This window comes from Tyto alba, unplaced genomic scaffold (genome assembly GCF_018691265.1).
Source record: "Tyto alba isolate M040663 unplaced genomic scaffold, T.alba_DEE_v4.0 Super-Scaffold_9, whole genome shotgun sequence".
Taxonomy (NCBI): Eukaryota; Metazoa; Chordata; class Aves; order Strigiformes; family Tytonidae; genus Tyto; species Tyto alba.
In genome coordinates this window covers 43,252,813-43,276,689 of record NW_024881330.1, presented here as the reverse complement: position 1 = coordinate 43,276,689, position 23,877 = coordinate 43,252,813, and the positions used below count along the sequence as shown (strand labels likewise).

The 23,877-nt window shown below is 46.5% G+C and overlaps 1 protein-coding gene across 3 annotated transcripts; it reads right to left on the bottom strand.

The window, feature by feature from the left end:
• Nucleotides 1-6,816: 6,816 nt before the first annotated feature.
• Nucleotides 6,817-13,557, bottom strand: LOC104365686 (poly(A) polymerase gamma-like). 3 transcript variants are annotated; one of them, XR_006164736.1, is made up of 5 exons: nt 13,314-13,557; nt 12,223-12,318; nt 11,474-11,554; nt 10,011-10,061; nt 6,817-8,241 (listed from the first exon to the last, which is right to left on the bottom strand). XR_006164736.1 is itself a non-coding variant. In XM_042786328.1 (5 exons), the coding sequence occupies exons 2-5, from the start codon at nt 12,304-12,306 to the stop codon at nt 8,140-8,142; spliced, it is 237 nt and encodes a 78-aa protein (XP_042642262.1). In that variant the 5' UTR covers nt 12,307-12,318; nt 13,314-13,557; the 3' UTR covers nt 6,817-8,139. The 3 variants fall into 3 exon arrangements, 2 of the variants coding, with proteins under 2 accessions (XP_042642262.1, XP_042642263.1); XM_042786328.1 differs by having other exon boundaries at nt 6,817-8,160; XM_042786329.1 differs by lacking the exon at nt 6,817-8,241 and adding an exon at nt 9,282-9,904.
• Between the last annotated feature and the right edge of the window lie 10,320 nt (nt 13,558-23,877).

Genomic DNA, 23,877 nt, shown 5'->3' with positions numbered 1-23,877 from the left:
CTACAGTGTTTCCTGCCAACAACCCCCAATTATATTAGGGGTGATCCCTGATCCCCTCCAAACCCCCATTTTGGAAGGCTTGGCTGGACAGTTAAGGCTCCCCTTAAATCAGTTTTGCTTCCCCCCCCTACTCTGTCTTCCATTTTGGTGGGTTGTTGGCATCTCTGACCCCCCCTCAACCCTCCATTTTGGTTTGCCTGCCCCTCCCCCCCCAATTATATTGAGGGTGGTTTGGGTTTTCTCCCCCCATATCCTCCATTTTTGGGGGTGGTGACAGTCTGAATCCCCCAAAATCCCGATTCTGGGGGGGCTAAATCGTGCCCTGGTCCCCCTGAAATTATTTGGGGGAAGTTCCAGTGTTCCAGCGCCGGCCTATATCGAGGGCCATTCACTGAACCAACTCCAGTTTGCCAACATCCTTCCTGTACTGGATATCTAAAATCCAGATGCAGTAACCCTCTCTTGATCTCCTGGCCGTCCTGCTGGCCACAAAGACCCGGGTGCAGCTGGCCTCCCTTGCTGCCAGGGCACACGGCTGCCTCCTCTCCAACCCACCCAGACCTTTCCCACGGGGCTTCTCCCAGCCAGGCAGCTCCCAGCCTGGGCCATTGCCAGGGGGATGTCCTGCAGGGTCACACACGGGCACTTGGCCTTGCTGGGTTGCCTGAGGTTCCTGCCAATGCGTGCTCTCCTGCTCGTGGAGCCCTTTCCCTCAGCACACAGGCCTGGAGACCTTTTCAGAAAAGACTCAGGCAAAGAGGGCTTTGAGTGCCCCAGCCCCACCTGCCTCTGCTGTAATTAAATCAGTCTTCCCATTCAGCAGGAGCCCTGCCTGTTCCTTCTTCAGCCTTGGTCTCTAATGAGCGATTGAAGCTCTTCCTTTTGCTTTTGACTGTCCTTGCAACCGCTGGCTCCTGGCAAGCTTTTCCTTCCTAAGGAGAGTAAAGTCAAGACATAGAAATTTGTCCTTTGTAAACTGTCCTTGCTGTCACCTCCTGGCAGCTGCTTCATGGTCCCTGTCAGAGCCAGCCCTGTCCCTGTGCTGACCCAGCCTCCCTGCCCCACAAATGCATTATTGTCAGGGGAAGACCTGTGGTGCAAGGAAGCATGTCTGTGCCAAGCAAAACCATGGTCACTGGAGAAAGGGAAGCAAGGGCAGGCTGTTGCTCTGCTAGGCTCTGTTACTGCAAGATCTCTATAGAAAGACAAAGTATCTCCCTCCAGGAGTTGGTTTTACACCTTCTGTCTGTTCAGGGTTGCTCTTCGGGAAGAGCACCTGGGATAACATTCCAAGGTTTGGACAAGCTTCAGCTGACTCTCAGCAATGCACCCTTTGATGAAGGGCAGGCGACGGAGCTCCTTGGAACCTGCTACAGCAACAAAGGCAGGAACGTTGGAGAGATGTCAGTAAAGGAGGGGAGATGCTGAGTGGAGAGAGAGGTGGGTTAGTTGTGTTGACGCCTCCAGCCTGGTGTGGAACAGAGGTGCAAGATGCTGTAGGACAGCTTGTGGTGGAGACAGCCATGTGCTCTAAGAAGCAACATCTCTGTGCATAATTTTTATTAATTCTTCAACTGTTGCAAATAGAGGATTTTCCAGAATGTAGCCTAAAAAATTAATATTTTAATATTAAATAGTTTGGTTTGTTTATTTGGTTTGGGTTTTTTTTTTTTTTGTTGTTGTTTTTTTTAATCTTGTTTTTACAATTTTCTTCAGTTTTCATCTTCTAGATCAAGGAATATCTACATTCTCCAATTTATATTGGCCCTGGGTGTGCCCTGATGGAGTCTGACAAAGCATGTAGGAAAAGCAAGCTCAGTGAGGTCACACACTATATGGCCAATCTTGATGACTATGTCCCCAACACTGACGTGTGTCCTATCAGCCACCGGGGTTTTTTCAGCTCTAGTCTTTCTGTCACAGGAAGTTGTTTCTTTATTGCCAACATATAATAATAAAGGTTCATAGTTCAACAGAAAAAAACCTCAAGAAGCCTTTTGAACCTCCACTTCCCACAGTGGATGACTGTGGGGGGGTGTACGTGACAAGGGGTTGGTGGCTGGAGGGGCTGCAAGGGTGGCCTCTGTGGGAGGAGGCCAGGGATTGCCCTGTGCCAGACAGAGCTGTTTCCAGCTCCACAATAGACTCAGCACAGGACACTGAGAAGCCCATCAGCAAATCTGGTCATGCCCCTGTGAAAACTTCTTCAGGAAATGGCAGCAAACACCAGACTGGTAAAGGTGGAGAGAACAAACATATTGAGAAACAACGGAGGGAACACCAAGGTAGGAGAAGGTCGCTGGACAGCGCTGTTTCCTCCAAACTACCATGCTGCACATAGCAATCCCTGTCTAGCTGCTTCCTTTCACTGGGAACACACAAATCTTCAGCAGAGCCAGAATAGCACTTTTAGCCCCAAAGTGAAACTTCTCACAGAAAGCACCTACATGGACGATCGTCGCTGTACAGCACTGTTTCCTCCAAAATACCATGCTGCACATAGCAATCCCTGTCTATCTCATTCCTTTCACTGGGAAGACACAAACATTCATCAGAGCCACAACAAGCGCTTTTAGGCTCACAGAGAAAATTTCTCACAGATATTTGGGTAGTGTTTGTGTGTAGATAATGGCTAGCGTTTGTGTGTTCTCAGGCATAGCAAGCAGCGTGGTCCAGACTGCTTAGTGCACTGTAGTAATTTAAAGGGGAGAATGCTGCACGCCAACCAACATATGTGCTAACCCTATCAGTGCAACGTTTTCGCTGTCAGACTAAGAACTTTTGTGCTGCCTCTGTCAAGTGTGTGTATTCCCAGTCAAAGGAAGCAGAGAGCTGTGAAATGCTCAGTGTACTGTTGTTGTTTAGACGGGAGAACTCTGCACAGCAACCACCGTGCTTGCTAGCCCTAGCTGTAAGAACATCTCGCCATGAGAATTAGAGTGCTTGTGTTGCCTCTGGCAAGTGTGTGTGTTCCCCGGTAAAGCAAGCAGAGAGCCGCTGAGTGCTTAGTGCACTGCAATAATTTACAGGGGACAACGCTGCACCACAACCAGCGTACGAGCTAACCCTACCAGTTCAAGGTTCTCGCCGCCAGTCTAACAGCACTTTTACTGCCTCTGGCAAGTGTGTGTATTCCCAGGCAAAGGAAGCAACAGCACTCACATTGATCCACTCGGAGAAAAGAGCAAGAGGGCTATAACTGTAGATGATGATTGTCAGGATAACATTAGATTGTGGAACAGGGCTGAACGTTTCCTTTCTTCTCTCTTCCCTCTGCACATAGCAGCTGCTAAAGCACTGACAACAATAAATTATATTGCTTGCTGGATAGTAAAGTCAGCTAATACACCTCTGAAATTTTATCAGCATTAACCACAGATGTAGATATCATTAGACATGGTACATTACAAAATCGTGCTGCTACTGATTTTTTTTGCCAGTAGCACAAGGACATGGATGTGAAGATTTTGATGGCGTTTGTTGTCTAGAGAACCACTCAGAATCCCTTCACAAGAAGATTCAGGATCTACAGCAACTGACCAAGAAGATCACAGAGGATACCAGGCTTTTTGGCATTGAGAACTGGCTAAATGGACTGTCAATGAGTGGGTGCCTTAAAGGATTGTTAAAAATGGGATTGTTGATTTTTGTTGTGATTTTCATCATCTTGTGCGTAATACTGTGTGTGCTATCATGTTTGCAATGGGCCCTGCAGAAGATGGTACATGGGGCTTTTATGGTGCAAGAGAAAAAAGGGGGAATTATGGGGGTCGACATTTGGGAGGGGGACCCAGAAGGGGACTAGAATGTGGATCCTGACTGGGTTCTCACCCTTGAACAGATAAAAAAGTATCCTTAGTAGTGCAACATGCCCAGCTCGTTCTGAGTAACCCTGGAAGAGGAACAAAAGCTAATTGTACAGTGCTTGCTAGACTAACCATAGGAAAGCATGAGAAACTGCAACTGTCACACACGAAATCGCAACTGTAGATTTTTAGGTCATAGGCCTGAGTTACAGGAGGTTGTTAAGGAAAAGGCCAACAGAAACTAAGTCAGTTAAGCAACTGCCAATAGGCTGTGATCTAACTGCGCTGGCTTGCCTTAAGGGTTATAAAAGGTGTGTGAAAAAGGGTAGTATAATAATAAAGAACCATCATTGATCCGCAACCCATATTGTCGTCTGTCTATAAGAAAACTAACACTAACTCTGATAATAGAGCTCTTGCAAATGACTCAAAGACAGACTCATAGTTTTATTTACATACAAATGTTAATTAACATTTTTGAGAAGATCCGTTTTCCTTATTTTTTCATGCTGTGTTCCATTCTTTCTCCCAAAGTAAAGAAGAGTGGGGGGATGTTTCTCTTTGACAAGAGAGTCTTCAGCAAATTATCTAAACGATTCTGTAAAACTCTGAAATATGAGATCATGATCTTTCTGAAGGTGGGTGTTTTCTGTGTGTGTGTCAGTTTAAACCCGGCTGGCAGCCCAACACCACGCAGCCGCTCACCCACCCTCCCCCTCCCTGGGGAATGGGGGAGAGAATCGGCGGGGAAAAGGTAAGGAGACACGTAGGTTGAGATAAAAACAATTTCATAATTGAAATAAAATAGTAATAGCAATAATAATAGAAAACAGGGGTGAGTGATGCCGTGTGATTGCTCCCCATCAGCTGACCGATGACCAGCCTGGCCCCAGCCAGCAATCCCAGAGAGGAGAAGAACTCAAGACTGCAATTCTGTAAGTGAGAGCGAGGGCTTCCTGGTCACCCCCCGCAACCCACTGTGCATGACGCTGCCTGATACGGAATATTCCCTTGGCCAGTTTGGGTCCAGTGCTCTGGCCGTGCTCCCCCCAGCTTCGTGTGCACCTGTGCACGGGCAGGACACGGGGAGTTGAAAAGTCCTGGCTTTCTTAGCAACAACTAAAATCATCAGTATATTATCAACATTCTTCTCATACCAAATCCCACACTAAATCCCAAATCCAGTACTATTCTAGCTATGAAGAAGAAAAAAATTAGCTCTAACCCATCTGAAACCAGGACAGTGTGGCAGCAGGCAAGAAACAATGTAGTATTTTGAAATGCAGGAGAAAAAACGTCTCTGAAAAGCAGGGAGAAATCAAGGTTAAGGTAAAATAATTATTCACAGTTCTTTATTAAAGCAAATCATTAAATATTTAAAAAGTGATGTTGTTACAGTAGGACAGAGCAACTGGTGAAGACATTGGGGCTTAAATGGTCACCTGGCCTACTGTGCAAGAAATAACTGCCAAAGAAATTCTGTCTCATTGATGTATATTAATCACTATGCAATTGTATACTTTTTATATTCTTCGTGCAACTCAGGGCAAGCAAATACTTACATCTTTAATGTGAGAAGAGCAATATAACTCTGTGGGTAATTTTAATGCTGCAGAATAGTGGGGAGAACAAAAAAAAAAAAAAAAAAAACCACTGAAAAACCCTGCATGCTCTGCAGAAAGCATTTAACAACTTTGGCCTGAAAACATTAATGTCAGGCTTCAATCTCATGCCAATAAAAGCATGAATTTATAAACCCCTCAAGAATCATGATTTTAATAAAAGCGCCCCAAAATATTTTTTTGCAAAGCCAATAGAATACTCCCTTTTACACAGCACCAGTAAAGATGTTGTGATCCAAGGGGCACTAAGCTCCTGCTGTCAGCGGCCTTTCTCTATCCCCGCTTGCTTCCCTGATCTGAAAGATGCTCAGTGTCCTTCAGTGCCAGGGCTGAATGGTGACGTGTCATCATTGTCATGGTATTCCAACATCGTGTATTTAAACGAATAGGACTCTTGGAGTAGCATTAGATCTATTTAGTTGTAGGTAAGGCTCCCCTTGTTTACTATACATTCCCCCTGCTATCTTTTTTCACACCTCTACTATCCCAGACAGAGGTTTCTATGGGGCATCTGCAGAGTTCCATGACTGCCCTGGAACACCCTTGAAAAGCTCACACGAAAGTCCTGCCACACATTTAAATTATGCTAAGATACTGCTGTTGAAGTACACAACCATGATCCTGTGACGCTATTCTCATTAATGTAAAGTAAAAGTCACTGCATTTTGCGTATCTTAAATAGGGCTTCAATAGTCCCTTGAGTGTCCCTGTGTCTGGTGAAAGTGCCATGTAGAATTGTTCCTGCAGAGGAGTGCCAGACATCATGGAGTTGCTCACTGCAGAGCATTCCTGTCCAACTGCTTCATCTTTCAATCTTTTATTTCTTTTGGCACACCGGGCCTTTTTGCTTGGACACTTGATGTCTTGTGGGTTGTTCTGTGTAGTGTTCTGGTTCTGTGGGCACGGCCAGCCCGAGTGGGAGCTGCCCTCCTCGCTGCGCCGCTGCTTTGGCAGCCCCAGGGCAGGAGGGGACAAATGCTCCGGCTCCCAGGTGAGGTAGGGACCCCAACATGTCCTTCAGGAGTGGAAAACGGGGTGTAGTGTTTTCTGGGGATATTGTCATGGGTTTGATTTTTTTTTTTTATTAGATCTCTGGGGTTCATGTGACCTTTAATAGCCAGTTGGTGGGCTTTAAGCATACATTTAAAGTTAAGCATGTACTAACTACTACCCTGAGGTGTAGCTAGAATCCACTTGTGAGCTCCTGTTTCCACCACCCTGGAGAAAGCAACTCTGTTTTATTTGGTGATGAAGGCAACTCAGGGAGTTGCACTGATGTGCAGCACCTTTTTGAACCTCAGGGCTAAAGTAGCACCGGTGCTACCGCATAACGCGTCCTTCCCCAGGTTACTGGAAAACAGAAAAGATACGTCAAACCAACCCCACAAACACATCCAGCACCTTCTTTTTCTGACCTGGAATGTCAGGACATGACCCTACTGGGCCATCTCTGACACTCTGCATGGGAGCCAAGGTGCTGCCTTTACATTCCAGGATAAGGACTTTTTTTTTTTTTTTTTTAAGCAACTTCAGTGACATTCGTAGACTGGCTCTGTTAAGTTGGTTCACTGCACAGTTGGTCCAGTGGAGGAAACCAGTAAACTTCGCTGTTGCCTTTAGCATTTTCTCATTACTGTTTAGCCCATTTAAGTTATCTTATGACCTGGCAAGCAGAAGCAACCACTTAATTTTCAGCCTTGCTCTAATATTCACATAAATCAATATTGAAAGTCTTTCTGAGATTTGGATCAGGTGGTTTTATAATCTGCTTCTTGGCCACTGTTAACTTCCTACAATTTTATATTTTCTGTTTATCTCAAGTGTTGAAACTCTGACAGGGGCCGATGAGTTGCCCTCCTTCAGTTTGCACCTCCCCTTCAGGGAATGCAATTAATGTTCTCCTCTTGGCTTTGCCTTTCTTGGCATTTGGATCGAGTTGACATGTTCTTGCTACTAGCACTGCCCAGGAAACCCCACCAAGAAATCCCAGCACGCTGCAGTAAATGCCGTGCCCTAGAATGGGTACGTGTCGTTAGCCTGCAGTCCTTCAATACCCAAGGACCTTCCTTCAAATTTACAGCACCAACTTCACAATCTGTAGAATACTCAGTACACTTCAGACTCCAAGTCAGTTATTTTTGCAGTGCAATGAGGCCAAAATTGTTGGTCCTTAACAGTGATGAGAAGAACCACGACCACACCACTTCCCAAAATACTGCTACTCTGAAATTTGCCTACACGGCTACAGCTACTGCTTTACTCTAACTTCCCTTACAAAAAATTCTAGCGTTCTTCTAGCACTTGCTCTAGCCACATGCACAAACAGTATTTTCTTCTTCCTTACGTATCAAGCTTTTATACTTAACTTGGCTTTTTTACCATCTCTAGTCAGGTTCCTGATAAGCAATGCAGCACCTTGTCTTGTAGGCACTCCCCTCTTCACCCCACTCTACCCCCATTAAAAAACACATTGAATCCACCCCATGGACAGACCGTGAATCTAAACTAAAGAACAGGTTCTAGTTTAAAAGCCGTCATTTAAACAGCTATCCAAAGTTGAAGTACTTCTAATTGTCTTATTTTTTCAGCATGAGGTGCCTCTGAAAAGTTTACAGTTCACGAACAATCCCTTTACTCACATTTTGCCCACAGTTTAATTGCACGGAGTGTGAGCCGGAAGTTCTCCTCAGTTGGCTCTAGATGCTGTTATTTCACCAGTAGCTCTGTAGCCTCTAAGAAAAAAGTTGCTAGTAACAGGTACAGGTGAGTTTTATGCTATGCTGGATCAATAGCTCACAGTTCATCGTTCAAATCTATGAAAACAAGTTTGGATTACTTGCTTTGTACTACCTTAAAAATTACAGATTACACGCAACATTCAGTATCACTCCAGGTAACTGGTGCCGTCAGCAGCTTTTTCATAGTTTACAGACTACAATTTTTAATAAGGCCTTTCTAGAGGATTCTGAAAGCTAAGTTTCTTTCAACAGCCAGAAACAATTAAACCAGTCAGTGTTAAACAGTGAGCAAGTTAGGCTTCAGGTAATTTAAATACCTTTTCTTTTTTTTTTTTTATGAACTACTACACATTCTTCTCTAGCAAATGCTCCACATATTCATCTGAAGCAGTTTCTATGGCGACTGGAACAATGCACATAGCCCAATCAAAGAAACATGAGATACAGGTCTATCTAAACACACAACTCCTTGAAACATCTAAATTTAAGCCCACTCGCCACCTCCTCAGATCTCAAGTATCCAGGAGATCAATTTCTGCAACTTGTACAGAAACCGATGGGTTGTGCAATGTACATTCTATACCAAGTTCAGTAACACTTTATTTTTAAAGATGTGTAAATATGCTTCCCATTTAAGCTTCGCATAAATCTCATATCCAGGCTTCTCAGATGTGAGTTATCTCCGAGATTAAGATTATCAGAAACAGTTTGCACAGACGGTCTGGCAAACGTGAGATCCATCTTAAGAGGGAAAAAAGTGCCAACTGAGTTAGAATGCTGCACCGTTTGCAAACAGCACACCAGTGGGGGAAAAGCTAGTCAAGTCTACAAAGAGGGGTTAACATTTGTATTTAGAACTATGTGACTACAGATACATGTCCTGAGAGATTTACTTCCCAGAAAACTCAAGAGAATTGCTAGAAGTTCCATATTTTATTTACAAAACCATCACTGTATCCCCCCTTTTTAAGCTAGGGAAAGGAAGGGGTTTTTAAGTTGAAAAGATTACTCTAAACTTCAAATTACCATTAAACAGGAACATAAATCATAGAATTAAGATGCAAGTTCAGTCACCTCAACTAAACTTCAGCAAACGAGAGAGCATTTTCTTTCTGCAGTAAGCCCTTTTGATCCTGAAGCATATGGTCTATAGTATAGTCTGAGGCAAGAAAATTATTCTGTGAATGTCTGTACCAGAGAGAGGCCACAAGAAGGTCACTGAAGGTCTTCACGATAGTGACATCAAGCAGTAACTTGCTGAGGTACTACAGCATGCAGGTCTGCGATCACGGGGTAAGATGCAGTCAAGATACAAGGATTCCTGCAGCTAACAAACCTGGGCAGGAGTCAAATGGGGGCTTTCACTTTTCTTCTTCCAGATTGCTTGTCTCATGACCACTTCATTTTTGATTTGAAGCAAAACATTTAGTCTGCTCACATGATCCATACGGTGAACTACACTATATCCATCCCTCTGTACAAATCCAGTTTGTCAGAGCTCAGAAGGGTTGGCAAGGACACTGCCTCTACTCCCATGCTGCACAATCCCTGTGACATAACTGCTGTTCCAGTGGGCTGCCCTGGCCTGCAGCACAGGCTTAGAAAGACGTGTCCCTGATGTTCCTGTGCCCGCCAGGCTTCCTAGGGGCTTATTTTCCTATCGGCTCCCATTTTACTGCCGTGCCTTCTCCTGGGATAGGTTGTGGTCAGGCTGCTTAATTACAGTTTCCTAAATACACTGTAAGGTACCAATAACCTTGTAAAACAACAAGGTCACAAGTCCCTGGAAAAGTTAACCAATTCCAAAGGAAGAACTTCTGACTTAAAAAAAGCAAAATTCTTACCTCAGTGCCAAACTCAAACCTGACAACTGGTACACATGTATCTTCAACTGCCTGTAAAGGAGAGGATCACTGTGTAAGAAAATATTTCCTGCTACTTTAATCTTTTTCCTAAACTATGATAAAATACAGAATTTACACTGCTAAACTATTCAGGATAAAGACCGAGTTGCTTCCAAACCAAAAAAATTGGTAGTAAGCTGCAAGCACTATAGCACTAATACTGGCTTTAAAAAGTTACTTAGCCAAGAGATTCAGAGGCTGATCATGTATTGTAAGGAACAAACAGCGCACAGTGAGCCACCAGGATCGGCAGTTGTAAGGTACTTACCCTGGCAGAGATGAAGAAAAGAGATTTCTGTAGTTGTCTTACTGCTGGTTAACATCCTGAGAAATCTAACAAATTCTGTCCACATTTGACAGTGCACACTAGTCTTCTCTATTTCGATTTTCTACCATGCCTGAGATGCTATCAGCTACCTTATTGCACCGTTTTCAGTTTTGTAGACCACTTTTTAGAACTGTGCCTCAGCCTGCTGGGAGTCTGTTTTCAGGTGACAGTCATCTAAACAAAGGCTCCGTAGCTATGCACATGAAGTATTTCAAAATGTCTGCATGAGGAAGACCAGGCTGAGAAATACTTCCCAGGAGTTCAGTTTTACGTGCAAGGTACTAAATACATGCAGCTGAGGGTGCTTTTACAAAGCAGTTCTGTATGTTCCCAGCACAGCCCCTGTGAACTTTCTGGAAAGCTGACAGTGTGCATCCCGTCTGCAAAGGCTCAGGCTGAGGAGCCAGAGAGGAACGTGACCAGAGGAGAATGAACGAGAGCTCCTAAAGTCTATCCAGAGGAACAGCACGGCCAAGGGACTGACAGGAGCCTTTCCACATCACCGTCACCTTCCTGAGCTTTCAGGCTGCCCCCTCCTCCCCCGGCGTGCATGTCCAGGCCCCTTACTGCACCTGACATGAAAGCAGGGCTCCCAGGGACAGCCTTGCTTTTTGATACAGCCAACTCATTCTCAAACCATGGGGAGGGGAGAAGTGTACCACAAAGATTTTTATATGATGTACAGTCACTGGGGAAAGGAACCAAGAGCTTGACTTCCAACATTTCCATACTGCATAAGGCAGCATTTTACAAGGCGCTCAGAAACAATCTATTTTAAAATTTTGTCTTGTAAGACGTTCACTACCAATATGAGTCTTTAACATGAACATTCTTACTGTAGAAGTTGCACAATTATCATGGAAAGAGCTTAGTCGCTCTTAGATTTTTTTTTTTATTTCCTCCTGATGTTTTAGTTTTTCAATGAAAAACTGAAAAAAAATCTGATCTTTCTACATGTCTTGGAGCAACACAAACAGCATCTATGTCAGCACCTGCAAAGAGATTCCATTTCTTCTGTTATTGTTGGAAGTCACTTTCAAACATCAGAACTATGACCAGATAATGAAAGTTCTACCTTGAGGGTGCACTCCAAGACTGTAAGAACCAAATGTAAACATTTTGCACCAACATTTGCTGCTGCTGAAGGGGGAAGATTCTGTGGGTAGAAGAGAAAGTGTTTACTTTAGAACAGAAGATACACATTGACCTATATACAAGTTTTGGTAGCATGCAGTTTTTTTAGAAAGACTACAACAGCCTCCATAAACAGCGTCTTCTCACTCCCATACTGAGTTGTTAATCTAATAGATTGTTACTATTTTTCTTAAATGATTGCTTGCAACTCAAAAAACAAAACAAAACAAACAAAATAGATAAGTAATGTAGCAGTCCTTTCATTAATTTACACATATTAAGGACTACTGTTAGTCTTCCCTGCAGCAGATGCACATGAAGGAACACAATCTCTGCAAAAGGCAACTCTATTGTAATAATTTCAAACCACACTGGGTGCTGCAGACTGTTTGGGGCGAGATTAGTGCCCATTTCCCACCTAGCTCACCCCACAATATGTTGTTTCAGCTTTGTTAGCTGCTACAAGTCAACCCACAGAGCCACTTCACAAATTTATTCAGTACCCCAAAGACTTCAAGATTGTGAACTGTAGTATCTTTTATACCTAATTTCAATGGCAGTTGCTACAGCTCTACTCAATACTTAAGGAGAAAGTTAAAAGTTGAACTTCAGCATAAATCCTAGTAGTATGGCCTTTAAAAGAAATAAAAAGGCACCAGCTGTTTTGATAAGAAGATAAAAAACCCTCACCTTGCTCTCACTAAAGTCTGAAATCCATTCTTTGACCAAGTAATTTAGTTCACCAAGAACCACCAGCTTGTAAAGGAAACTCATGTTAAGTTTTCTCTGAAAAAAAAACAAGCGGTTAACAAATTTTACGATTTTGTTATACTGATGATTCAGTTCTTCCTCCTCTTCAAATACCTAAAATGGCTTCCTTGCTTCAGCTAGCTTCTGAGTATGGATGCAATCTATATCCTTGGGAGAAGCCAAGCTAATGGGAGAAGTAATTCCATAGCAAATTTGAGGCTGGTTCTGCAACCTAGAAATACTGCGGGAGAAAATAATACTGAAGACTTCACAAAAAAAAAAAAAAAAACCAAACAACCTCACCGGAAAGCACCCTTCAGCTTACAGCTTTCCAAATCCACTTATACTCTTTTACCCAGCATTAATATAAACGAGGGGAAAAAAAAAAAAAAAATCCTGCTTATGGTTTTTAGATAACTTGACCTAACTTAGAAATCCAACTACTTTTTTAAAAAAACATTTGTGGATATAAGAAAAGAATCAAGTTGCTACCATCTTAATACAACTTATTTGCATTGCTCTAGACAGTTAGAGCTGATCACCAGGAAATGAAAAGGTTTGAAATCCACTAAGGGTGACACTACATACAGCAGACGTTTTGGACACATTTCCGTTTCATATCAGTTTTGATTTAAGGATATTCCCATTAGCTTCCTGCAAGCAATAAACAAGAAAATTTAACACTGGCTTCTTTTAGTTAAGTGTATTTGTGCATGTCCTAAATCTGAAGAAGAGACATCACCGCTGCTCGGTTTCTCCTTCCTTGCCTCCATGGACAGTAGCTAAGCCAAGAAACCCAAAATCTTTTCACCCGTGGAAAGAAAAACTCTGCGCTGCCCAAACACCATTTAGTTTTCATCAGTTTTCAAATTATTCCTTAATTAAAGGCACAAAGGGGAAAGTTTGGGACTACTGAATTGCTGAGGTTCGTCTCTACAGCCCACTGCTGTCATCACAGCAACCAAAAACTGTTCAAACAAAAATCCACTATCCCAATTTCTGCAACTGAAGTTTGAAGAAAAGCAAAATACCAAGAAACCCGGATGAAGCTGCAGGTCTGCTGCCTGGAATTCAAGGAGCAGGAGCCGTCCTGTGGGATGGAAACCAGCCCCGACCCCCCCGAGCTGGGATTTTCAGCGCCAACTCCCAGCGCTGCGCAGGCCCCCGCTGCCTCTTGCCCCAAGAACGAGGCCCCAGCCGAGCAGCTCGGGGCTGCCCCCCCAGCCGTCCCTCGGGGCGGCCAAATCAGCTCCTCGAGGGGCTTCGGCCGGGACCCCGGGCTGGGGCGGGCAGGGAAAGGGCCGGGACCCCCCCCGCCTCGCAGCCCCCCCGGGCTCGGGGCTCCCCCAGCCCTTGCCGGCGGCTCCCAGCCCCCCCCCGCCAGTCCCCCCATCACCCACCGCCCCACTCCCCAACCCCGGGGCCGCCCACAGCCCCCCCCACCCCACTCCTCGGCCCCACAAGGGGCTCCGAGCCTTTCCCCAGCCCCACTACCCGACAGCCCCGGGGCCCATCCCCAGCTCCCGGGCCCCCCGGGGGGCCGCAACCCCCCCACCGCCCTCCCCTCCCCAGATGCTCACAGCCCGCCCAGACCCCCACTAACACCCACTCCCGGGCTCCGCAGCTCCCCCTCCCGCTGCTCCGCCGCCGCCAGAGGGCGGGCCCCGCCGCGTGCCCCGGCCCCGCCCCCTCTGCAGCCAATCGGCACGCGGCTCCCCCGGCCGCCCGCGCGGGGCACGCCGGGAGTTGTAGTCCCGGCGCCGGGGTGCGCGCATGCGCACGGTGCCTGGTGCGAGGGGGACGGGCGTGCAAGGAGTCGCGTGCAGTGGGGGGTGAGCGGGGTCCTCGCGCAGCGGAGGGGTGCATGTGCAAGATCATTGTGCAACGGGCGTGCGTGAGCGGGATCCTCGTGCAACAGGGGTGGCTGTGCAGGATCCTCCCTTGGCAGATGCGTGTGCTCATATCTCGGCCCTGTGATCTGACTCGTGCCTTCCCCCCTCCCAGGCTGTGCTGCCAGCTCTTGTGAAAGGGGGGGACCGAGGATGGATGGTTTTACTGCAGCCAAGGAGTTCCAGTCAGCCCATTAGGGAGATTCTGATTCTTGCAGGTTTTCAAACAAGGCAGGAAAGAAGTTTTCCAAGGACGTGTGACCAAGGAAAGTTTGCGGTCGATCTCTGATGGCTCTCTCTGCAGGTTGTGTTTGCCTTCAGCCAGGCACACGGTAGCTTTTGGACAAGGAAATGGGCTATTCCAGGTTGAAGTGATCAATCGGGTTCCAAATTCTTTTTTTTTAAGGCAATCAGGTGGCAATGTGTGGCTGGAGCCTTCCTGGTTGTTCACACTTTGATTTTAGGTGCTTTTACTCCAAATCTTGCAGTGTTTTAGCTGAAGCTTAAAGGGATAAAGCAAATCTTCCTCACCCACTTACACACCTTCACCCCAGCTCAAGGTGAACAAAGTCTCTGGGGGTGTCTTGTTTTATGTGAGAAAAAAGCCCATGTATATATAAAAAAAAGTCGTACTGGGAACAAAGTCAGTGGAGCAAATAATACAGTGCTGAGCGCAATGGCACGTGCTGCGCCAGCAGGGGCCTCTTTTTTATAGTTCCAGTCCTTTTTTTTTTTGTACCTGCACAGTTCCTTCTTGTGTTCTTCAGGGCTGTCTCTCCCTGCACTTTTCCACTGCCTCACTACTTCTTATCACAAAACAGCTGCTGAGCTGGGGAGGCAACTGCAATGTTGTATGTAACCTTCGATTTAAACATGACATCAAACAAAGAACAGTGCAACACAGCTAAGCCAAGCAACAAGTCCACTTGCTTTTCTTCAGTTTCTTCGCCCCCCCACCCCCCTTCTTCTCTAGCATTTACAGTTGGTCTCGGTGGTCCTTTTGGGGGGTTGGGGTGGTGGAGGGTGTGAAGTCCAGGTTCCTCTTCATCGGGAGTTCTTCGCTTAACCCTTTTTCTGCTGGCTTCCATTCCTCTTTACATGACACTCAACCACAGACACACTCCTCCCCCCTCCATGCACTGCTTGTCCAACTCCTTGCAATGCCCAACCCTATGCTTAAATTGTGATCAAAAAAAAAAACTTGCTTAACAGTTATAATTCTCACAAAACTATTGTAGCAACACTAATAACAGCTTTAGCCTAACTCAATAAAAGTAATTGTTTAATTACTTTTAGCTAAAGCAAAATTCTACTGTTACTTCTCACAATCTGTCCCCTTCTTTTTTTAGTACTATATTTCGCTTGAGCTTACTAACACTTAGTCTCATTCTTCTTTTCTTATTACTTTGGTTTTCTTCTACTATAAGCCTGGCTCTTTCTAATGAGTTTTTAGTGGCATCTTCTGTCTTTAGTATCATAACTTTGTGGGCACCAGCTGATGCAGCCATTTCAGGGTTTATTTGCATTGCAGGGTATTAAACATGGTAAAAATAGTAATCCTGCGATAGCACAAAGGAAAAAAAAATCCAATCTTTTTCCACCAAGAAGTTCCTAATAGATCATCCCATCACTTTGAGTCTAACATTGAATTCCATTTTTGTACCGGGACATGGGCCAATTTGAGAATATTTGTCACTATTTCTAAGACTGCTTCCTCATTGTCATCAATCTGCAAGCAGCAATTTGACCCCTCCCTTTTCTGCTAGAAGATAGTCTAGAGCTAGTCTGTTTTGGTACACTGCTGCCCTAATTTGTTTCTGAGGTCTTGTTATTAGTTCTAGGGCATTTGCAGTTTGATTCGAAATTAGTTCCATTACCGCCTGTAATCAAATTATCCGATTTAACATGTAGACAACAGTTCGGTACCCCCAGCTACCATCCTGGGCTCATGTAGCCCGTCCATATGTTTCAATAATTTGTTCAGGAGTCCATTCATCATCTCCCCACTTTTGATTTCCCTCTATATCTATTGATTGTTTCTGCCGACCTAAGTCCTCGTACACAGGTACTCCGAGCTCACCACCTTTTGTCTGAGGTAAAAGGAAGAACTCAAGTTGAATTATTCCCAATGTACAGCTTCCCTCCCAATCGCCAGGGAGTTTTAGATATGCCAGTTTCCCGCATATCCAAAATAGACCATCGGATGCTTTCCATAACCACTCAGGGGTGGCTGTTATATTTGCCCAAAATTCAGTTATTTCATCAATTCCAGAAAATGGGTTTTGGTAACTTTCTGTGATGAGGCATTGATATAATTTATATTCAGGGTTTAACATACAATCATCTGAATCCATTCTAGATGCCCAGCACTTTTTAGGAGATTGGGGTTCCCACCATTGGTCTTGGTTACGAGAATCCGTATACAAAGGGTTCTGCCCACTGAATTTTTGAATTTCCACAGCATTCTAGGCATTCGTGTCCTGGCGTGACCAAGTTCAGTATCCATCCTTCAGGCCTTACAATTTTGCTAGTAACTGTACAGTTCCACTGGACTATATCAAAGGCACTGAGGCTAGTCCCTTTCCATGGCCATTCTGTGGTGTGGGGCCCCCAACAAACCCAACAATTAGATACATTCAACTCTTTGGCTATTTCTGTGGCTAGGTTTACAAACAAATTTTGTCCCAGAGTGGGGAATCTCATCTCATCTCATCCTCTAGGTCCCTTACTAAGGCATCATAAAGTTCTGTTATAGGTCTTTTCGGCAGTTTTGGTAGTGGCTGTTTTACTTCTGTCACATCTTTTACTTGAATTTTCTTCTTCCCACTAAAAATATCTCCATCCACCCTTCTGTCTTTGGGAAAGTGTAGTCGTTTGAGCCTACTCATCAGCTAAATGCCATGCAGTCTCTCACCCACCCTCCTCCCACTTGAGAATGGGGAGGGAATCGGAGGGGCAAAGGGTGACTCGCGGGTTGAGATAAAACCAGTTTAATAACAGTAACAGAATAATACACTGACAGCAGTATCAACGGGTAACGTACCATACAGCTGCTCACCCCCCGCCTGCTCCCAGCCGGCAATCCCAAACACAAAGGTGCCACAGCAACACTCCCCAGAAGTGGCAGCCCCTCCCCACTCACGCCTTCCTTTATATAGTGAGCACAATGTCACATGACACGGAATATCGGCCAATCCGGGCCCAGCACTCCAGCTGTTCTCCCCCACCCCCGCACACAGGCAAGGGCTCTCAGACCTTGAAAGCCTCCGGGTCTCTGTGCTGCAGCACTCCTCCAGCTACCAAACAAACAGGAACTCTATTCCAGCCCAAACCAGGACAGTATTCACCCCTTATTCCATACCGTTTACATTATGCTCACATTCCATATTTTTATTACATTCTAATTAATTACTAGCACACAGATATCATTCCCTCAGTCCGAGGGCCTTCACTGCAGGATGTATCATGAATTCATTTGGTCCATAGCTTCAGGTTCCATCTGTCATAACAGTCCCTTCAGGCAGGAGGAGCAATGCTCAGGCAGTAGGGCAGAGGTATCCTTGGACCTGGCAGGAGGATGGCATGCAGTCTCTGTTGCAGCTGGAGCTGATGCATCTGATGCTGTCTGTATTCACAGTCTGCAGCAGTCGCTGGGCATCAGTTGCTGAAACCAGTCATAACTTCATCCAAGTTCATGTTTGCCATAACAAAGCACTGGTAGAGTGGTGTGGTGACTAATCTAATACAGCTTATTGGCTATTTTCACCTAACATTAAGTCTCCTTGAGGCACACATCGGAATTCCCTGTCCTTCTGCATTACCCACCAAGTGCACCCGGGTCCCTGGGCAAAGGTAATCCCACGTATGGGCTTACCTTTACCTGATGTAGGAATAACCCAGACGGTCTTCCCCAGCATGTTTTTAGGGTGCACTACCGGGACTCTGTCTCCATCTACAATATGCAGAATGTTTGACTGTGCAGGGCCAGCCTGGTTGGCAGATCCTCTAGTATTGACTAACCAGGTGGCTTTTGCTAAATGTGTGTCCCAATGCTTAAAAGTTCCGCCTCCCATTGCTCTCAGCATGGTCTTTAGTATCCCATTATACCACTCAATTTTCCTGAAGGCTGGGGCATGATAGGGGATATGATATATCCACTCAATGCCATGTTCTTTTGCCCAGGTGTTTATAAGATTATTTCTTATATCTCAGTATTCTGTCTCAGTATTCTGTCAGTCTATGGGTGTGGGGAAGTTCCTTTCAGTCTGGTTTTGCCTACTCTTTGTTCTGATGTTGATGTGTATACTGTTTTCTGTACTGAATGTTGGATCTCTTAATTCTTAAATACGTGATTCGCAGAGGCGAGGGGTGGAATGTCCTGGGTTGAGTGAGTGGTGGAGTTTTTGGTGGCAGGGGAGGGGGCTATCGGGGCGGCCCCCTGTGAGAAGCTTCTCGAAGCTCCCCCAGCTCCACGTCAGCTCCACTCCTGTTTGGGAAATTGAGCCAATCGGCTGTGCCTCTGCGATAACGTATTTAAGAAGGGACGTGGTGACGGGCAGTGGGACTTGTGAGGAGGAGTTGCTGCAGCTGCATGAACACCAAGGTCAGTGGAGGAACGGAGGAAGAAAGGAGGGGGGAGGTGTGCCAGAGCAGAGACCCTCCTGTATCCTGTGGTGAGACGGCAGGGCGGCCCCCCCTGCCACCCATGAAGATCTACGGTGGAGCAGACATTGATTTACAGCCTGTCGTTCCTGCTCGGCTGATCAAGGTTCTGTGCCCGAAGAAGGCCGGGGTCTCATGGAAAAAGGTAGCCCCGCTGCTGTAATTCAGTGCTGGGAGGATTGCAGCATGCGGGGGAGTCCCACGCCGGAGCAGCTTGGGAAGGGCTGCAGCCGTGGGAGAGAATCCAGTCGGAGGAAGTTAGTGACCCATGACGGAGCAGTGTGGGGAACGCTGCAGCCCATGGGAGGAATTCAAGTCAGAGAAAGTTTGTGGAGGACTGTCTCCTGTGAGAGGGGGACCATGATGGAGCAGGGGGTAATAAGTTTTGGACACTCCCCTCACCGAAGATGAAGGAAGTGGCAGCACTGACTGCACCCCCCATTCCCTGCCCCTGCGCCACTGGGGGAGGAGGTAGAGATATCGGGAGCAGAACTGAGCCCGGGAAGAAGGGAGGGGTTGGGGGAAGGTGTTCTCAAGATGTGGCAATGCTTCTCACTGTCCTACTCTGGTATGTGTTGTTAGTGTCTGTAATAAATGTATGTTCTTTTTTTCCTTCCCCTAACGAGTCTGCCTTTTGCTCATGATCATAAAAGGGGGATTTTCCCCCATCCCAGTCCTATCTTGGACCCCAAGCCTGGCTCTCTGTCCCTTCTCATTGCCGGAGGGGAAGGGAGAGAGAGGTGCTGCATTGTGGTTGGCTGTCAATCAGGCCTAAACCACGACATATATCCACTCAATGCCATGTTCTTTTGCCCAGGTGTTTATAAGATTATTTCGAAAATGAGTACCATTATCTGACTCAATTCTATCTGGGGTACCATGCCGCCACAGGACTTGTTTTTCAAGGCCCAGATTAGTGTTCCGAGCAGTGGCATGGGGCACAGCATGTTTCCAGCCATCTAGTAGTTGCTTCTACCATTGTGAGCACATAACGCTTACCATGCCGAGTTTGTGGGAGCGTAATGTAATCAATTTGCCAGGCCTCCCCATATCTATACTTTAACCATCTCCCTCCATACCAAAGAGGTTTTAACCGCTTGGCCTGCCTGATTGCAGCACGTCTCACATTCATGGATAACCTGTGATATAATGTCCATAGTTAGGTCCACCCCTCGGTCACGAGCCCATCTATATGTTGCGTCTCTTCCTTGATGGCCTGAGGAGTCATGGGCCCAACGAGCCATAAATTTTTCGCCCTTATGCTGCCAGTCCAGATCTACTTGGGCCACCTTAATCTTTGCAGCTTGGTCCACCTGATGGTTTTGATGTTCTTCCGTTGCTCGATTTTTGGGTATATGAGCATCTACGTGGTGTACTTTCACAACCAAGTTCTCTATTCGAACAGCAATATCTTGCCACAAATCAGCAGCCCAGATGGGTTTGCCTCTACGCTGCCAACCACTCTGTTTCCACTGCCGCAACCACCCCCACAGGACATTTGCCACCATCCATGAATCAGTGTAGAGGTAAAGGACTGGCCATTTTTCTCGCTCAGCGATATTTGAGGCCAGCTGGATGGCTTTCACCTCTGCAAATTGACTGGATTCGCCTTCTCCTTCAGCAGCTTCTGCGACCCGACGTGTGGGGCTCCACACAGCAGCCTTCCACTTCCGATGTTTCCCTACAATGCGACAGGACCCATCGGTAAATAAGGCATATCGCTTCTCATTATCCGGTAGTTCATTATATGGTGGTGCCTCCTCAGCTCAGGTCACCTCTTCCTCTGGTGACATTCCAAAGTCTTTGTTCTCTGGCCAATTTGTAATTACTTCTAGTATTCCTGGGCGGTTGGCATTTCCTATTCGAGCCCGCTGTGTGATGAGCGCGTCCCACTTACTCCACGTAGCATCAGTTGCATGATGTGTTGAGGGGATCTTCCCTTTGAACATCCAGCCCAGTACTGGCAGTCGGGGTGCCAAGAGGAGCTGTGCTTCTGTACCAATCACTTCTGAAGAAGCTCGGACCCCTTCGTGTGCTGCCAGTATCTCTTTTTTCAGTTGGAGTATAACGGGCTTCAGATCCTCTATATCCTCAACTCCAGAATCCCAAGGGTCGACCCCGGGTCTCCCCTGGTGCCCTCTGCCAAAGACTCCAGGTAGGGCCATTCTCCCCGGCTGCAGTGTAGAGCACATGTTTAACATCATGTCCTGCCCGAACTGGCCCAAGGGCTACAGGATGAATGATTTCTTGTTTAATTTGTTTAAAAGCTTGCTTTTGTTCAGGGCCCCATAAAAAGTCATTTCTCTTCCGGGTCACTTGATAAAGAGGGCTTACGATCTGACTGTAATTTGGCATATGCATTCTCCAGAAGCCTATCACACCTAAGAAAGCTTGTGCTTCCTTTCTGCTGGTTGGTGGAGACATAGCCATTATTTTATTAATCACATCCATCGGAATCTGATGACGTCCATCTTGCCATTTGATTCCTAAAAATTGAATCTCCTTTGCAGGGCCCTTGACTTTACCCCGTTTTATGGTGAAGCCAACTCTCAATATAATTTTAACTATTTTCTCTCCCTTCTCTAAAACTTCTGCTGTATTCCCCCATACAATGATTTCATCAATGTATTGTAAGTGTTCTGGAGCTTCACCCTGTTCCAGAGCAGTGTGGATCAGTCCATGGCAAATAGTGGGACTGTGTTTCTACCCCTGGGGCAGTCTGTTCCAGGTGTATTGGACACCCCTCCAGGTGAAAGCAAACTGTGGCCTGCATTCTGCTGCCAGAGGGATGAAGAAAAAGGCATTGGCGATATCAATGGTGGTGTACCACTTGGCTGCCTTTGACTCCAATTCATACTGAAGCTGCAGCATGTCTGGCACAACAGCACTTAGCAGTGGTGTGACTTCATTCAGGCCCTGATAGTCCACTGTCAGTCTCCACTCTCCATTAGACTTCCGCACTGGCCATATGGGGCTGTTGAAGGGTGAGCGAATCTTGCTGATCACCCCTTGGCTCTCTAGTTGATGAATCAGTTGGTGGATGGGAACTACAGAGTCTCTGTTGGTGCGATATTGCCATCGGTGCACAGTTGTGGTAGCGATCGGCACCTGTTGTTCTTCAACCTTCAGTCGTCCCACAGCAGAAGGATCCTCTGAGAGCCCAGGCAGAGTGGACAGCTGTTTGATTTCTTCTGTCTCCAAGACAGCTATACTGAAAGCCCACTGGTACCCTTTTGTGTCCTTAAAATACCCTCTCCAGAGATATTCCAAGAATACAGGGAGCTTCCAGGCCAGTCACAACAGGGTGCTTTTGCCACTCATTTCCAGTTAGGTTCACCTCAGCCTCCACCACAGTCAGCTGCTGAGACCCCCCTGTCACTCCTGAGATACAGATAGCCTCTGTTCCTTGGAAATTCGACGGCATCAGGGTGCACTGGGCACCAGTGTCTACCAAAGCCTTATACTCCTGGGGATCCGATGTGCCAGGCCATCGAATCCACATAGTCCAGTAAACACAATTGTCCCTCTCCTCCACCTGGCTGGAGGCAGGGCCTCTGTAATGCTGCTCATAGTATCCATTGTTGGTGAAGGGGTTAGTGCGGTCTGTGCAAACCTTGGTCTCATCCTGGTTACTCACTTCTTGTAAGTACGACTCAGAAGTTCTCCTCATAGGATCAGGAGCAAAGTCAACTCTTCTACGCAGTTTGGGTAACTGATTAGCGGAGACTGGAGCAGCACTTTTCCTGGAAGAACCTTGATTTGTAGCCATTCTTCCTTCCAACTCTCGGACCCGCTCCCTTAGAACGTAGGTGGGTTTCCCGTCCCATTTCCTCATATCTTCTCCATGGTCGCGCAGGTAATACCATAGGTTCCTCTGTGGTGTATACTGTCTTGCTTGAGTAGGGAGTCGTTTGCTCCTGATAGCCGAGACCTTAGTCTGTGGAGGTGGAGAGTAGGACATGTCCTCCTTGAGTTGTCAGACTTCTTGTGATAGTTTCTCCACAGCCGTGATGATGGAAGAAGAGAGACTTTCTTCATAGTGCCGGAGTCGGCGAGCCAAGTCATCCGTAGTTGGTCCCTCTTCATCTCTCCAGTCAAATACTGCTAGTGCATTCGAATGTGAAGATGGAGCACTCCGTATGAACTTCCGCCACATGGGCCGGCTGCATGTGACTTCATCTGGGTCTGTGGGTAGCCGCGCATCGTCTGGATCATAATAAACCATCTCCTGTACACCCTCAGGTATTGGATGCCTCTCTCCATGGAAGTTCCCTTACTTGGATGACACGTAAGTTCTTCCTTGAAGAGATATCTGTCCCTCATGCCTGACAGTAGTCGTCTCCAAAGGCTGAGCGTTTGTGTCTTTCTTCCAATCATCTTGTCAATGCCTGCGTCCCTGGACAGGGATCCCAGTTGCCTGGCTTCTCTACCTTCTAATTCCACACTGTTGGCCCCTCTATCCCAGCATCGGAGCAGCCAGGTAAGGAGGTGTTCACCTGGATGGTGGCTGAAATCCTTTCGCATGTCTCGTAGTTCACTCAGGGATAGGGATCGGGTGATTACCACCGGCTCTGCCTCCTCCTCCTGTTCTTGTGAGGGCCCTGGTTCACCATCATCTTTTACAATGCGAGGGGATTTTTTAGTGTATTTCTTCTTCTGTATGGGAGCAACTGACACTGTCATGGATTGATTCTCCAGTTCACCCGCACTACTTATCGTAGGGGTCGGATTGGCTGCAGTGTCTGTTGCCTGAGTTGGAGTGGCTGCAGTGCCTGGTGGGGATGTCAGAGTGGTTGCAGTGCCGGTTGTTTTGCTCGCAGATGCAGAGACGTCTTCCTTTTGAGGATACTGCATGGTGGCAAGCAGGGTTCGGTAGGCATAGGCCAGGCCCCAGCATGTTGCAATGATCTGTGTCTCTCTTGAGGTGTCAGGATGACAGCACACCTTTTCTAAATATTTTACTAGTTTCTCAGGATCCCGCACTTGTTCAGGAGTGAAGTTCCAAAACATTGGAGGTCCCCACTGTCCTAGGTACTTGCCCATG